The sequence below is a fragment of the Mobula birostris genome, chromosome 20 (assembly GCF_030028105.1).
Source record: "Mobula birostris isolate sMobBir1 chromosome 20, sMobBir1.hap1, whole genome shotgun sequence".
NCBI classification, from domain to species: domain Eukaryota; kingdom Metazoa; phylum Chordata; class Chondrichthyes; order Myliobatiformes; family Myliobatidae; genus Mobula; species Mobula birostris.
In genome coordinates this window covers 16376736-16393572 of record NC_092389.1, presented here as the reverse complement: position 1 = coordinate 16393572, position 16837 = coordinate 16376736, and the positions used below count along the sequence as shown (strand labels likewise).

General features: G+C 40.1%; 1 protein-coding gene and 1 long non-coding RNA gene across 2 annotated transcripts; one reads left to right on the top strand and one right to left on the bottom strand.

Annotated features, from left to right (window-relative positions):
* Window positions 1-2366: 2366 nt before the first annotated feature.
* On the bottom strand, window positions 2367-11762 carry smfn (small fragment nuclease). The gene is made up of 7 exons (XM_072238324.1): window positions 11436-11762; window positions 10228-10311; window positions 10052-10129; window positions 6932-7043; window positions 6390-6498; window positions 4716-4769; window positions 2367-2638 (listed from the first exon to the last, which is right to left on the bottom strand). The coding sequence occupies exons 1-7, from the start codon at window positions 11688-11690 to the stop codon at window positions 2485-2487; spliced, it is 846 nt and encodes a 281-aa protein (XP_072094425.1). The 5' UTR covers window positions 11691-11762; the 3' UTR covers window positions 2367-2484.
* On the top strand, window positions 11582-15168 carry LOC140185082 (uncharacterized). The gene is made up of 3 exons (XR_011882491.1): window positions 11582-12281; window positions 12400-12587; window positions 14184-15168. It is a non-coding gene; the product is annotated as an uncharacterized lncRNA (long non-coding RNA).
* Window positions 15169-16837: the final 1669 nt, after the last annotated feature.

Genomic DNA, 16837 nt, shown 5'->3' with positions numbered 1-16837 from the left:
TAACCAACATAGCCACTCCTCTCACTCTACCTACCTGCCTGTCCTTTCGATACAATGTGTATCCTTGGATGTTAAGCTCCCAACTATAATCTTCTTTCAGCCACGACTCAGTGGTGCCCACAACATTGTACCTACCAATTTCTAACTGTGCTACAAGATTATCTGCCTTATTCTGTATACTGTGTGCATTCAAATATAATGTCATCAGTCCTGTATTCATCAGTTTCTGATTTTGGCTCTGTTATACTTTGTCTCATCCCAGACTACAATTTTGCCCTATCATCTGCCTATTCTTCTTGACGGTCTCACTACACAGTGCCTCTGCTTGTATACCGACTACCCCATCCTCAGTCCTATCACTCCAGTTCCCATCCTCTAGTCAAATGATCTTAAGCCCTCCCCAACAGCTGTAGCAAACCTGCCCACAAGAATACTGGTCCCACAGGATCAGGTGTAACCTGTCCTTTTTGTACAGGTCATACCTTTCCTGGAAGAGATTCCAATGATCCAGATATCTAAAACCCAGCTCCCTGCACTAATTCTTCAGCCACATCATCCTATCCTTACCCTCACTGTCACGTGGCACAAGCTGCGATCCAGGTTACTTATCCTGGAGCTCCTGCATTTCAGCTTCAATCTAACTCCATATGTTCCCTCTTCAGGACCTCCTCCCTTTTCTTAATTATTGCGTTGGTACCAATATGCATGACTTCCTGTTGTTCACCCTCCCCCTTTAGAATGACATGGACCCAATTCAAGACATCCTTGACCCTGGCAATGTACCATCTAATTGTCCATAAGACAAAGGAGCAGAAGTCAGCCATTCGGCCCATCAAGTCTGCTCCACCATTTCATCATCAGCTGATCCATTCTCCCATTTAGTCCCACTCCCCCACCTGCTCAATTAATTCCCTTTTAAGCCCCAAAAAGAAAAACTTACACTCCATCCAAAAATTAAAAATCAGAATGAACCTCGGGAATTGCAACAATGGACCAGGAGATTCTCGAGTATTGTTTTTTCCTTATTAATACTTAACCCTTTTTTAATATATAAAAGCTATATATTGAAATATTTACAGTGAACCCAGTGACTAGAAAGGGACTAAAGAAACCAGGGCCAAGGAAAGCCAGATTCATATTATTCTGGCATACCAGTAGTTTGGTAAGTAGAGAATCAGTTTTATTGTATACTGGTCAGACAGCATCTGTGGATAGAGTATTACTTAATAAGGCAGCTAGAAACTGCACAAATTGCATAATTCTATAATTCAAGACTTTTAAATTTATCCAGTCTGGTGAAAAGGCTAACTGAAAAGTTACTTTGTTCTTTCTATCTTGAAGCTTCCTGACTTGAAGTCAATTCCAATATCTGCAGTTCTTTTAAGAACATATCCATACACACCAGAATTAAATATAAAGGCAAAATAACTAAAGTTGTTTGCCCATTTTTCCACTGGCACCACTCCTGGAGCTAGAGATGCACTAGCAAAAACCCTTCATCCGTACAGCCTCAGATCTACTATTTTTATCATTGGCTTCAATTTTTTTTAAACACCTAAATAATTGTTTAAAATCACTTCAAACATTTGAACTGGTGTAATTGCTTGTCAAGTAATTGACACTGAATTGGGAAGACTCTGCACTGTGCTTACACCAGTTTCTAGGTCAAGAGTGGCTATAGGGAAAAACCACCAAGCTATTTTAGGGTCTTGTTCTTGCAGATGCATGTTTTTCCAACCCACCTCCAAATCTTTTAAAATAGCTCCTAAACTATCCTGACCAAGTACAGGAATCTCAGTTGTTTTTCTTCATACAAAAGGTTATGTCCATACATAGTTAGTTTCTAACATTCAGCAGGTTACTTCTCATATAGAAAATCCTTGCATCTTACACTTGAAGTTTTTCTTTTTGTATATTGTTACTTCATCAATGTGATGGCCAAGACACATTTGCTGTAACAGGCAGGAATTTAATTTTGAATAAAAATGGCTTATATTCAACTGCTGTTAAATTACATGGCATATCAAAGTTGAGACTGAGTGAATAGACAATGGAAAAGGCCTCAGTAATCAGAACTTCTTATCTATAGTCCAGACATTTCAACACAATTTACAAAAAATCAGCTTGAGATCAGCCAAAACACTAATAAGTCACTGAGCATGCATTATTACGTGCAGTTGAGTTTAAAGCCCTTCTCTACCAGAAAGAGACAAGATAATATCAGATGCAATGCTCAAAGTTCAAGCAGCATTCTAAATTAATGCTGCTGCAAATTTAACTTGCACAAGGGTTCCAGTTAAAACAAAGCCAACTCACTAACGTTTCATTGCAATTGCTCAAAAAAAACCACAACTAAACATGGAAGATATTTTGGACAATGCTTTTAATTGTCACAAACAATATTGCATATTGAAGTGCCCAGAGTCAGGGCAAGAATTGTGCAAATGGCCATTTAAGAATTATTGGGAGATCTTTTTCAGCATGTTAGTCAGAGACTTGGATCTGGCTATCTTGCTTGCTACTGTCACCGTTTTCTTGGTGCATTTTTCGTTTTTTCTCTTCTGCTTTGCCTTCTTTGAATATATGCTTCCTATAAAATTGCAGCTCTTTGATGCTCTCACGGATGTCATCCAAAGCTCTAAAGAGATTAAATCAGTATTAGTTCATGCAGTAAAATAGCACATTTTAGGTGAGTTTTCTTGAAGGCAAAGTACAATTTTCAAGCTACAATCCCAAAAGATCATAAGACATAGAAGCAGGCTCAATGGGCTAATTCTGCTCCGCCATTCTATCGTGGCTGATTTATCATCTGTCTCAACCCCATTCTCCTGCCTTCCCTTCATCAATCAAGAACCCATCAACCTCCACCTTAAATATACCTAATGAACTGGCCTGCACAGCTGTTTGTGGCAATGAATTCCTCAGATGCACTACCCTCTGGCTAAAGAAATTTTTCCTCATCTCTGTTCTAGATGGACGTCCCTCAATTCTGAGGTTTGCCTCTGGTCCTTGACTACCCCACTATAGAAACCATACTCTCCACATCCACTATTCTAGATCTTTCAATATTCAATAGGTTTCAATGAGATCCTCTCTCATTCTTTTAAACTCCAGCAAGTACAGGCCCAGAGCTATCAAATGCTTGAATGCTAACCATTTCATTCCTGGGATCATTCTCATGAACCTCCCCTGGACCCTCTCCCACACACCTTTTCTTAGATAAAGGGCCCAAAACTGCTCACAATACTCCAAGTGTAGTCAGACTAAATCAAGACCCAGGCTAATTGCACAAAACTGTTACTTTCAACTTTGGCTTTTTAAAAACTACATGTAGCATTTTGGCATTAACGTTACAAAGCTATATTTAAGGGCTGGCAACACACATAAAAGTTGCTGGTGAACGCAGCAGGCCAGGCAGCATCTCTAGGAAGAGGTACAGTCCACGTTTCAGGCCGAGACCCTTTGTCAGGACTAACTGAAGGAAGAGTTAGTAAGAGATTTGAAAGTGGGAGGGGAGGGGGGAGATCCAAAATGATAGAAGACAGGAGGGGGAGAGATGGAGCCAAGAGCTGGACAGGTGATTGGCAAAAGGGATATGAGAGGATCATGGGACGGGGGGGGAGCCCAGAGGATGGGCAAGGAGTATAGTGAGAGGGACAGAGGGAGAAAAAAAAAAAAAAATATATATATATATAAAATTAATAAATAACAGATGGGGTACGAGGGGGAGGTGGGGCAGTAACGGAAGTTAGAGAAGTCAATGTTCATGCCACCAGGTTGGAGACTACACAGACGAAATACAAGGTGTTGTTCCTCCAACCTGAGTGTGGCTTCATCTTTACAGTAGAGGAGGCCGTGGATAAGACATATCAGAATGGGAATGGGACGTGGAATTAAAATGTGTGGCCACTGGGAGATCCTGCTTTCTCTGGCGGACAGAGCGTAGGCGTTCAGCGAAATGATCTCCCAGTCTGCGTCGGGTCTCACCAATACATAGAAGGCCACATTGGGAGCACTGGACGCAGTACATCACCCCAGCTCACTCACAGGTGAAGTGTTGTCTCACTTGGAAGGACTGTCTGGGGCCCTGACTGGTGGTAAGGGAGGAAGTGTAAGGGTATGTGTAGCACTTGTTCCGCTTACAAGGATAAGTGCCGGGAGGGAGATCAGTGGGGAGGGATGGGGGAGGGAAATGAATGGACAAAGGAGTCACGTGGGGAACGATCCCTGTGGAAAGCTGGGGGGTGGGGGGAGGGAAAGATGTGCTTAGTGGTCACTACATTTAAAGGCTGGCATTGTTTTCCTTCCTTCTTTTGCTCCATTCATTTAAGATCATTTCTGCACACAGTCTAGCATTGTTAATCTTGATTTCAACTCTTCAATACTTAATACCCCAAAAATACATTTTCATATGACTCACCTGCCTTTCTGAAAAATAAAGCACTATAGGATATTACAAGTACACCAAGATTTATTCTAAAATAAAAGTGCATTAGAATAGCAGGATGGGCTTTCCCAAACTCCCTGACCTGTATACCATTTCAAAATAAGGGGGGGGGGGGTGCAGTGGGGGGGGGGGGGGGAAGTAAATCACGGCTTATTCAAATAGTCCAGAAATGTTTTGATTTTATCTGAATCAGTTAAAAAGGCAATATTCACAAATAAGCTTGACCCAGTTAATTATTCCTCCAGATTACAAAACAGGCATTACTCACCTATGTGACGCTTTCTTCTTTGGTGCATCTTCATATTTGTCTGGGTACCAACGTCTAAATACAAGAAAAACACAACTCAGTTTTACCTCAAAAGCAAGACTTCAATTGATTAAACAGAGAAAAAAAATTTTCTTAAAAAGGGAAAAGCTGTTATTGAATAATGCTAGAAATAGAGAAATTTAATGTCAAAAAGATATTAATTGCAGGAAATACAGAAGTCCTGACCAATACTACACTTGTGTAGATGGGAAATTACACAATTATTGTAATTTAAAGAAATGAGGAAATCAGACTGGTAATTCAACATCTATTACAAAGATTATTGACCATTTAGAGCAGCTCAAGCTTATTGAAAAGCCAACATACAGGAGACTGAGGTCCTTTAACATCTGCCGGACGATGCTGAGGATGTTCTACGAGTCTGTGGTGGCCAGTGCTACCATGTTTGCTGTTGTGTGCTGGGGCAGCAGGCTGAGGGTAGCAGACACCAACAGAATCAACAAGCTTATTCGTAAGGCCAGGTGATGTTGTGGGGATGGAACTGGACTCTGACGGTGGTGTCTGAAAAGAGGATGCTGTCTAAGTTGCATGCCATCTTGGTCAATGTCACCCATCCACTACATAATGTACTGGGTGGGCACAGGAGTACATTCAGCCAGAGACTCATTCCACCGAGATGCAGCACAGAGCGTCATAGGAAGTCATTCCTGCCTGTGGCCATCAAACTTTACAACTCCTCCCTTGGCGGGTCAGACACCCTGAGCCAATAGGCTGGTCCTGGATTTATTTCATAATTTACTGGCATAATTTACATATTACTATTTAACTATTTATGGTTCTATTACTATTTATTATTTATGATGCAACCGTAACAAAACCCAATTTCCCCCTGGGATCAATAAAGTATGACTATGACTATTAATGACAGGCTGTGTTAAACTAATTTGAATTTTATGAGGAAGTAACTAAAGTTCCAGATTAAGGATTAATCAAGACTAATTAGTACAGTCTTTCAGATTCTGATCCCATTCCATCTAAGAGATTTTAGCTGTAATTAACAATAGTTAAAGCATTAAGGGAAGAAAAAATATAGACCTGGTTCAAAGGCATACTCACTAAGTGAAAGGCAGACAACTATTCATGCTCCAACAAGAGGAGCTTGGGCCTTAAATCTCCACTAAAATTAGTGATGGGTTATAATTGGTACATGTTCAAATTTACCAATGGCACAAAACTTGGTCCAAGAAATCTAGGACTGTTTAGAATATGTTGTAGAAGAGTGGACCTCGTACAAAAATAAAGATTTCGCTAGCTCACATGAATGTAGCAAGGCAGGTAGATGGAACTAAGGTATACAAACTTTGGCCTATTGAAGAGGAATAGGTTCAAGGGGCCAAAAAGTCTACTCCCATACAAGAAACATGCATTTGTCATGTGTCACATAAAGAGCATTTACAAATTTTCCATTGGTAACTGTCTATTGTAGCTGCAACCTGAATGCTCTTAGTAACTTGTGTGCTACATTTGAACAACACATCAAGGGCAGTGATGATTCAATGATAATCACTTGTATGACAATCGAATGTTAGGGTGTACCTTACTTCAAGCGCATAACATGTACAAATAGCTCGTCAATTGATAATATTGGGCTTTGTTACATGATTAAACATTTACCTGCACAGTTCCTTGATGGTGCTAACATCTATTATTCTGTAATGCAAGTGCTTCATGAACTGTGGCATATACTTATCGAGAAACTTCTTATCAGCATGGACTGAATTTCCTGGAAGTCAAGAGACATTGAATTTTGCACAACATTACATTTCATCCCTTGAAAGATATGAACTCATACAAGTACATTTACCATATGTCAACATGCCCTGGCAATTCTTTTGACGGTCTAATGTGTTATTTTAAAAAGTATTTTGTCAATTACATTCTTTAAGCAAGGAAGGTCAGCATTTAAGAAACATATCTTCCATACGCATTCAATCATTTTGTAATTACTTGTGTCACAGCCATTTTGAGTAGACTATATACCTTGCTGCAAAAAGCTATTTCACAAAATATTTATTTTACTACCCAGGTGATTCTTTGTCCCTTATAGTTTCAAGGGTTCACATACAACAAAGTTACTTTAAATGAATTAAGTATTGGGCACTGGCAGAATGAGAAAATTCATGCAGACAGAGAATACTTTAATTACTGAAACATACCTGCAAGAGGACAAAGACCTGGAGGTGTATGCTGCCGTACAAAGGAAAGGAATTCATATTCTGCTTGCTGCAGGCTGATTTTGCTATCCCGCACTGCCTGTGTGAGACCTGACTGTAATGTTTAAAAGCAAAAAAGTGTATACTTACTGTTTCAAAGCCAAAAGCACAAATTCTTGGCAGAGGTCATAATTATTCACACTGTTACAATCAAACCTACAACTAAGGTAACTTCATAGTTCTGCAGCAAATTTTAAGTCAGATTAGTACATTTTTAAAATTTATACCTTAATTTCTATTTACACCACACCCCACAGACCAGCCAAAAGGCCAAGATTTGCCTGTAATAATAAAAATGTCAGTGCTTCCAGTCATTTATAAAACAAGTCCAGCAGTTTATGCCATCTGTTCTTCATCTTACACACTTCCTCAGGACAGAGAGCTTGAACCAGAATTATCACTGTGTTCTGCAGTTCGTTAACTTAGCAGCAACAGTTCAATGCAATACATTATAATATAGCAAGAAAAATAAACAATTAAATCAGTTAAAGTATATATGGATGTATATTGAATATATTAAAAATTGTGCAAAAACAGAAATAATATGAGGTAGTGTTCATGGGTTCGAAGTCCCTTTAGGAATCAGATGGCTGTTCCTGAGCCGCTGAGAGTGTGCTTTCAGGCTTCTGTATCTCCTTCCTGATGGTAACATTGAGAAGAGGGCATGTCCTGGGCAATGGGGCGGGGGGGGGGGGGGGGTCCTTAATAACGAATGCTGCCTTTCTGAGGCACCACTCCTTGAAGATTTAAAGTAGTCTTGGGAAGCTAGTACCCAAGATGGAGCTGACTAATTTTACAACTTTCAGTAGCTTCTGTGCAGTAGCCTGCACACGCACCCCACCCCCCTCCCCATACCAGACAGTGATGTAGCTTGTCAGGATGCAATCCACAGTACATCTATAGAAGCTTTTGAGTTACTTCCAGGGCACCTTATCTCGATCAGCAGAGCTCAATAGATACGCTGAGAATCACAACTGCTTCCAAGATATGTACATTTAATAAAGATGCCTTGACTTGCTTGTGGAAGGTGGCCATGAGCGATTTCTTTTATAAAAAAAAAAGAAGAACATTAAAAAGCCAGTGCACATCAGCCAGCACTTGGTCTAGGCAGCAAGGTCTTCGTCCCATGACATGGAGATCCGAGACAATTTGAGACCAGGCTCAGATGCTTAATCACCAAATATAAAAAGATGTACAGTACTTCTCTCCATGGAATTGGTCTACATTTCTCATTGCCTCAGTAACCAGCATAATCAAAGCCCTTTCCCAACCTCTCTTCCATCACGCAGAAAATGGAAAGCTTGAAACATGCACCACAAAACTTAAGGACAGCTTCTATCCCACTGTCACAAGGCTCTTGAATGGACCTCTTGTTTACTGAAGATGAACTCTTGACCACACAGATTTATCTCACCTGGGTCCTTGTATCTTATTGTCTACCTGCTTTTCCTTTGTATATATCAAAGCACTTTGTTTTTGGAATGATGTGTATGGATGGCTAACAAAACCAAGTTTTTCACTATCTAGGTACTTGCAACAAAAATGAACCAATACCTGCTTTGACCATAATAAATTTTGTCTCCGAGAAGAGCAAATGCAATCCAACAATAGACCAGTGGCCAGAATGACGTGAATTTGAATATCCAATGGCCCACTGGCTTCAAAAGCAAATGCATTTAGGAATGAAAGCTTTCTAACCGACCCGAGTTACTGAATCTGACTATATTTTGTCACAATTTCAGAATCACATCCATTAAAAAAAACACACACACAATGCAAGCTTAAAAAGTCTACACCCCCTCATGGTTTATTTCTTGTTTTATGTATAGTAATCATCCAAGTTACATTTTCCTGATTTAGACCTTCTCAGCGAGGGTTCTTCAATCCGATTCCATATTTAGAACATTTACATGGGTAGTTTGTTATGCAAACAAAAGAAATGGTATAAAGTCACAAAATATTAGAAGGCAGGCCCAACAAATAGTTAAGCAGGCAGCCTGCATATTGCCATTTATTGAACTTTCCTTAAGACTGGGAAAGCTTTATTACAGTTGCTTAGGGGGATTTGAGGCTACGCCTGGAATACTATGTATAGTTTTAGTGCCCTTAGCTGAAAGGATATAGTAACATTGGAGGCAGCCCAAAAGAGATTCACAAGGCTAATTCTTGGGAATGAGAGGGCTGTTCCATCAAAGATGTTAGACTGTTCCGTCAGTATTCTCGGGTTTAGCAAAATGAGGTTTCACCTTGTATGAGGGATGACCTTATATATGCATTCAAAGATCCCAAGGGGGCTTGATAAAGTACACATTGGGATGCTTTAAATAGGGGGAAGAGTCCAAAAAAAGGGGGACACAAGTGGAATCAGTTATTTAAAACTTTAGGTGCCTGGAAGTGTATTCTGAAAATGTACTGAATCACAATAATATTTTGAGTCTTCCCCCCTATACCCAGAAGATGGACAACAAATCAATAGATCTACTAGGTGAAGGTAATATTTGAAAAATTGAAGATGATTTAAGAGTTATGGGGAACTGGCACAGAAAAGGTGTTGAAACCAGCATACATCAGCCATGATTATACTGGATAGCACAGCAGGCTTGAGTGGCCTACTCCTGCTCCTATTTTGTGTATTGGAAAAGTGATATTAGGTTTGAACATTTGGATTTCTATTGCAAGGTCAAATTCATCAATTTCCATTGTCCCACAAAGCATTCAGACAACCACAGTATGTATACAACTAACCATACCATTTATCAAAAGCACTTACATATCGGCTCTAGTCTAAGTTGTAGAAATCCAAAACATTTCAGGACATTACAACAAATCCTTCAGGGAGATATCAACAGTTTAAACTTAAGGTACAAAGGTGAACTTGTTTTTTTTTTCAGAAAAAGGATTTCAATTACTTTTTAAGTTTAATAACTAATCATTAATAGTACTTGATGAACCAAAACAGTAGAATAATTATAGCAACTAGAGTTTGGTATTAAATGCAGACCACACATAACTGTTAACTGTGCAGAACGGCCAACATAAACACATTAGTAGCCAATACTGTACCTTTCCATGGTGCTGTGCACACCATTCTGACATGCCATCCAACAGCTCATTTGGTTGGTTAACAATCAAGTGTGGACCCTGAGAAGAAATAGAGATTCATACGCAAGTTTAACAGAAATAAATTTCAATAACATTTAACAATAGGTGAACCTTTTCAAAAATTGAAGGTACCTTACCTCAGCTAATATATTCAATTCTGCATCAGTTATAATGCAAGCCATTTCTATGATCTTATCTTTTTCTATATCCAATCCAGTCATCTGTTTAGAAAGAAAAAGAAAAATATCAGACCATAGTGTAACTTTAGATTAGACTGACAGTAAAAGCACAATCCTACAACACACTAACCTTTGGAAGTATAAAGTTCCTTCGATAGCATAGAATAATTATTTGGTTTGTTTTATCATTTTCTTAAAAAACACATGCAATAGGGAAAAAAAAATCCATGGAATTTTTGGGCCTGCTGAAGGGTCTCAGCCCAAAACATCAACTATGTTCTTTTTCCATAGACCCTGCCTGGCCTGCAGAATTCCTCCAGCATTTTGTGTGTGTTATATGGCTTTTGATTTCTCCCCGCCCCCCCCCCCCCCCCCCCCCAAACCCACACCAAATTTCAAACATTAGTGCTTTGGCTATTAACATTCCTTGCAGCATTAAATACACATGGATGAAATTAGGCATAAAATGCACAAAGTGAAATTATTATTCAATTATACAACACCCAGCACACACATTGGATAGAGATCATTTTCAAATTTCATTAGTTTCCTTTTTATGTATATCACTAACTTGGCCAGGTACCCAGAACCATGAGTTTTAGCTCTCTTTTAATTCAATGTCATATTCCAACTGTTCACATCATCTGTGCATATCCATTCGCCGCCTACTTCAAATCAACAAACTCACCAACAGTGGTAATAACTCTCCCTTGGCACATTACATATGCAGGAACACAGGAACACCAAACATAACAATCTTCCTAACTTTAATTCCTGTTGAATTGAACCCATGTGTCAACATATTTAAAACACGTCAGTAATTAAATTATAATTTGACTGCTGTGACAAGGGGAAATCAAATAATTTCACACAATATTTTGCTTCATTATTTACTTGCTTCTGTAAAAAAGTTAACTTCCGAGAAATTAAACAAAAATACAAGTAAAAACAAGGAAGGCAAATAAATACATTTTTATCGGAATCTGACCCATTTAAAGCACAGGATAATTCATGAAAAGCAGCATTAATATAACTACTAGAGAGCTCCTTTATTTTTGTTTGCAAATTATGAAACAAGTGAATTGACGACACTTTCCGTTCTCTAGATTCCTTAATAGGGGAATGATTGACAACTAAAGAATTGTTCGTACAGTAAGACAAATTACCTCTAAATCTACCCAGACCATTCTCTTTGCCATATCTTGTGCTTCCACAGTGGTGAGACGCCGAGGCATCAGCAAAGCTGCAGGACTCGAAGTGAATACGGGCTGCTGAGAAGCCAGAAACGGGCGGCCGACAGAAGGCGTAAAGCTACCGAACAAGCAATTAGCAAAATGACTACCCCTCCAAGACCAGAGCGCAGCCACAGTGCACAGAGCCTCCACTTTAAGGCCAACCCTGAAACCACGCAGCATCAACATGAGCCTGACCGCAAAGTCGCCAATCGGTTCCCGCGCGCCTATCAGCAGGCCCCAACCACTGTCGCAAAGCGCATCAAAAAATCTGAGGGCTTTACGATATTAGCCCACTGTGGGGCTGTGACTGAATTTCTGTTACAGTGCAGATTGAAACAACGTGGACAGTTTGTCGTCAGCACGTTTTTTAAAATTATGTATGCTGTTTAACGTCAATGTCATTAAATTAAATTAATTAAATTAAATTAAATTAAGCTAATATGGCTGGTGGGTCGTCTCTCGTCTGTTGCACGGTGAGACATATTGCTGCCGTCTCATTTATTCACGTTAGCTATGAAATCTCTCTGCGTGCAGAGTAATCACAGGCCCGTCCATTCAACTGGGGCAAGTCCTAGACTTGATGTGCCTGTACTATCCACCATACACTGGCTGACCGAGATGGGCAGCTGTCTCCGTCAGTTTGATTCCCGCACTGGAATTAGCCGTTCCTCAAATCACACGGTCACATCAGAGAATCGTCTATCAGATCCGAGAAGAACCGAGACTCGTTGATGTAAAGCGGATTCTCGATCAGCCGATTTGGAGGTCCACTGCAAGGTAATTTTAAAAACACATTTTGCTTTACCTTAATATTTTAATGATTATCTACAAATGATTTCACGACATATGTCGATGATATTAAATCTGATTCTGATTAGTTTATTTTCATATACAGCAGGGTGTATTAAAATTCCTTGTTCGTGTGAAGCTTACAGAGTAAAGAGACTACTTGGTAAAAATGCATGCAGCATCGAGCGCAAAAGAACAGAAAGGTGCGTTTTGAAGTAGTGCTAAAAGAAATGCTAAAGCGACAATAACAGAATAATCGAGAGAGGTAGAATTGAGAACGTGGCAGCACCACCGGTAAGGGGATGTGAAAGGTTAATTACTCTTTTTCACTATTAACGTTTCCATGGTGTTCATTTTGTGTGTTTAAATAAAAATGTTCTGAAACTGAAAATTCACAACAGTTTTGAGAGAGGCAAAATGTACTCCTCAAGCTCTGCCCATTGTCAGGTATTCAGTTCATGGGCCAAGACTTTTGTACCGCATTGTTCCGTGCCTCAGACCATGTCCCTCCCACCTCAACGACGTGGAGATATAGTGATATCACCAATGAAATATCCGTCCAGTTAAGTGTGGACGTCCAGCGATTTATAGTAGTGATTCTGGGTGGTGGAAAAATGTTTGAGGTTTTCTGATTTTTTAATGCCATTCAACCCATTAAATCTGTGAAGACTCAAGAGATTGCAGGTGATGGAATCTGGAGCAACAAAAATGTAGAACGAGAGTCGAATCCATGTTGACTTTCTGATCAATTCCAGTAATCCCATTTCTGTCAGACTTATTCCCTGCCACACTTATGCTAAAACCCCTAATCCTACTTTCATGTCTTTAAATTTTCTGTCAAGCTTTGCAGATAATGAGTATGCTTAGCTCTGGTTGAAACAACTTTGGTTGCCAACTGATGCTTTTTTCAACAATTAAACCTTGATATTGCGGACTAAAAGGTTCAAAGGTTCACTTTATTGTTGAAGTGTGCCTGTATAATACAACTCTGATATTTGTCTACTTCAGATAGCCATTAAATACAGAAAGACCATGGGTGTCAATGAAAGAAAAGACATCTACTCCACCCCCCCCCCAACAACCGGTATGAAAAAGAAAGAAAGAAAACTCGCAGACCACAAAATACCTCCCTTCGTTCGCGGCAAAAAACAAGCACAATAACAATCAACAACCCCTTACAGGTAATAATCCCCAACCCCCTCACTCGCAGAAAAGGACAGCGACAGTAGCACCAAATCCCCAACCCCCCCCACCACATACAAAATAGTAACCGATCACCCACCTGCCAATCATCCACAAGAAAGAAAACACCAAAAAATTGTAGGAAACAGTCCAATAATCACATAAATCTCAGAATATGGGAAATGTCTTTTTGTCTGCGTATGAGGAGAGCAGCCGCGTGAACTCAGTCCTTCCATAAAGAGTGACCGCTAACCCGGGTGCGAGTGCCACCGATCTGGCTGCTGACTGTCTCTGTTGGGAGTCATCACTGACCTGCTCCAGACTATTTGACCAGGGATGAGATGTAGGCTGGTCACTCTTGGCATTTAACCTGTTGGAGTTCAAAAGTAATAGATGAGGCTTAGTTTCTTCTTACTAACTAATTCACTGATAACATGTGCATTATCTCTTTGCTGATATATTTTAATTAAGTTATTGGACTGAGAGTCAAACCAAAGACTTTCTTGTCTTCATGGTTCTCTACAGTGTTGGTATTATTTGATGAGTTGCATTGGGAGCAAACTACAAAGTATGAATATGTTTCCAATAACAGAAGTTTATTGCTTAAATCCAGGAGTTCAGTTTGGGTAGATTAATATTGTTGGATTGACAAAATGACTGAAATCTGTTACTGTGCCACTTCTGATATGAAATCATTCTTCTGTCTAGAAAGACTCATTTAATGGGTAGCTATTTTGGCGCTGTAGATCTAGAAGATTCATCACAACCACAACCCTCACCACCATTGAGGACATCTTCAAGAGGCAGTACCTTAAGAAGGTACAGGGTTTCACTATAAAGACCCTCAGCATCCAGGACATGCCCTCTTCTCATTACTACCATTGGGGAAGAGGTACAGGAGCCTGAAGACCCTCTCTCAACAATTCAGAAACAGTTTCTTCCACTTCGCCATCAGATTTCAGAATGGTGCGGGAACATGACAGTTTTTTTTGCACGATTTATTTTGTAATTTATAGTAGTTTTGATTTTGCGATTTACAGCTGCAGCAAAACAACAAATTTCACATCATAGAAGACAGTGATAATAAACTGGATGCTGAAGGTCAATACATAGGGGCAGCAGGACATGAGATTATGATATCATGGATTATGTATAGCTCCAATATTGTATTCTGGCTTCCTTGATCTAAGAAACACTATGCCATTTTCTGTTCCAATTTATTTATAAAAGGATTATTTTTAATATTTATATTCCATGTGTTGCTTATCTTTGTATCAGCAAACTTGAATGTGGATAATTTTTAAAAATTGTTTTATCTTAATGTTATCTTGCCACACAAAGTTGTTCATAAACAATAAAAGATATTTGAGAGCACAATACAGGTTGCTATGGGATGTCGCCAGTAATAGCCTGTCAATTAGAGTACTTGCATGTTATCCCTTATTTAGGTCTTCAGCTCAGTCAATATCCAGGCATCATTAGTTTGGCTTCAATTCCATGAGCTTCAGTTTTCGCTAATTGTGTCTTTAAGATGAGCTCTATTGACTGGAAGTCCATACAAGTAGATGTTCCTCTATCTACTATTTACAGTTCTCTTTTTCTAAATTTTAAAATAAAAGCTTCTTTGGTTCAGTAAACATGACTTGTCTTTTATACATGGATGCTGGCTGTTCGATCAGCTAAAAAAAAATCAGTGCCCTCAATGTCTTCTATGCCTGCTTTGAAGATAACTACAGCTGTGAAGATCCCTGCTGCACCCGATGACCCTATGATCGCTGTCTCAGAGGCTGATGTTAGGCTATCTTTAAAGAGACTGAGAGTGGACCCTCGCAAGGCGGATGGTCCTAATGGAGTACTTGGTAAGGCTCTGAAAACCTGTGCCAACCAAATGGCAGGAGTATTCAAGGACATTTTCAACCTATCACTGCTACGGGCGGAAGTTCCCACTTGCTTCAAAAAAGGCAACAATTTTACCAGTGCCTAAGAAGAACAATGTGAGCTGCCTTAATGACTGGTAGCACTCACATCGACAGTGATGAAATGCTTTGAGAGGTTGGCCATGACTAGACTGAACTCCTGCCTCAGCAAGGACCTGAACCCATTGCAATTTGCCTATTGCCACAATAGGTCAATGGCAGATGCAATCTCAATGGCTCTCCACACGGCTTTAGACCACCTGGACAACACCAAACACCTATGTCAGGATGCTGTTCATTGACTACAGCTCAGCATTTAATACCATCATTCCCACAATCCTGATTGAGAAGTTGCAGAACCTGGGCCTCTGTACCTCCCTCTGCAATTGGATCCTCGACTTCCTAACCGAATGACCACAATCTGTGTGGATTGGTGATAATATCTCCTTCTCACTGACGATCAACACTGGCGCACCTCAGGGGTGTGTGCTTAGCCCACTGCTCTACTCTTTCTACAGGTGTCCCCCGCTTTTCGAGTGTTCGCTTTACGAAACCTCACCGTTACGAAAGGCCTACATTAGTTCTCTGTTTTCGCTAACAGAAGGTGTTTTCACTGTTACGAAAAAACCAGCGCGCGCCCTGAGTAGTCGCTCTCCCCCGGATTTGGAACTGCATTCTTGCCGGCATTGCTTAAACACGAGCCTGTGAGCAGCCGTTAGTAAGATGAGTTCTATGGTATTGGAAAAGCCTGAAAGAGCTTGTAAGGGTGTTACACTTAGCATAAAACTAGACAATTAGGTGCCGCCCAGCACGTAATTGTCAGCCCAGATCAGAGGCGATGCAATCGGCACTGATCTGGGCTGACAATTACACGCTGGGTGGCACCTAATTAATTAGCATGTTTATTTCGGCTTTTTTCTTAAAGATGTGCTGTGTGCCTCCCGGCTACCGCTGCATGCTTCGCGGATCGGTATTGGTCGGCGGCCTGGAGGGTGGGGCCACTGCACCACCCAAACTCCAACGACTCAGCCTAACACACCATTAGTGTGCTCGGCGCTGTCCCAATTACGGTAAGTGATATACACTGTACATACATTATTTCTACTTTATATCGGCTGTGTATTTTTACGTGTTATTTGGTATGATTTGGCAGCTTCATAGCTTAAAGGTTACTGGCGAGTGCTTGCGCCGTGTTTCTGTGGAGAGCGCTTGCGTGAGATTTTCGCTACGGAGAACAGTTCAGGCAATGATTATGGAAAAGTATTTCTACTTTATATAGGCTGTGTATTTATCATAACATTCCTGCTTTTACTATATGTTACTGTTATTTTAGGTTTTATGTGTTATTTGGCATGATTTGGTAGGTTATTTTTGGGTCTGTGAATGCTCACAAAATTTTCCCATATAAATAAATGGTAATTGCTTCTTCACTTTATGACATTCCGG

Coding starts and splice junctions, on each gene's coding strand:
- smfn (XM_072238324.1), bottom strand. CDS start 11,690: ATGTTGATGCTGCGTGGTTTCAGGGTTGGCCTTAAAGTGGAGGCTCTG. Junction 10,312..11,435: donor TGGTCTGGGTAGATTTAGAG/GTAATTTGTCTT, acceptor CTTTCTAAACAG/ATGACTGGATTGGATATAGA. Junction 6,499..6,931: donor AGGTCTTTGTCCTCTTGCAG/GTATGTTTCAGT, acceptor CTTGACTTCCAG/GAAATTCAGTCCATGCTGAT.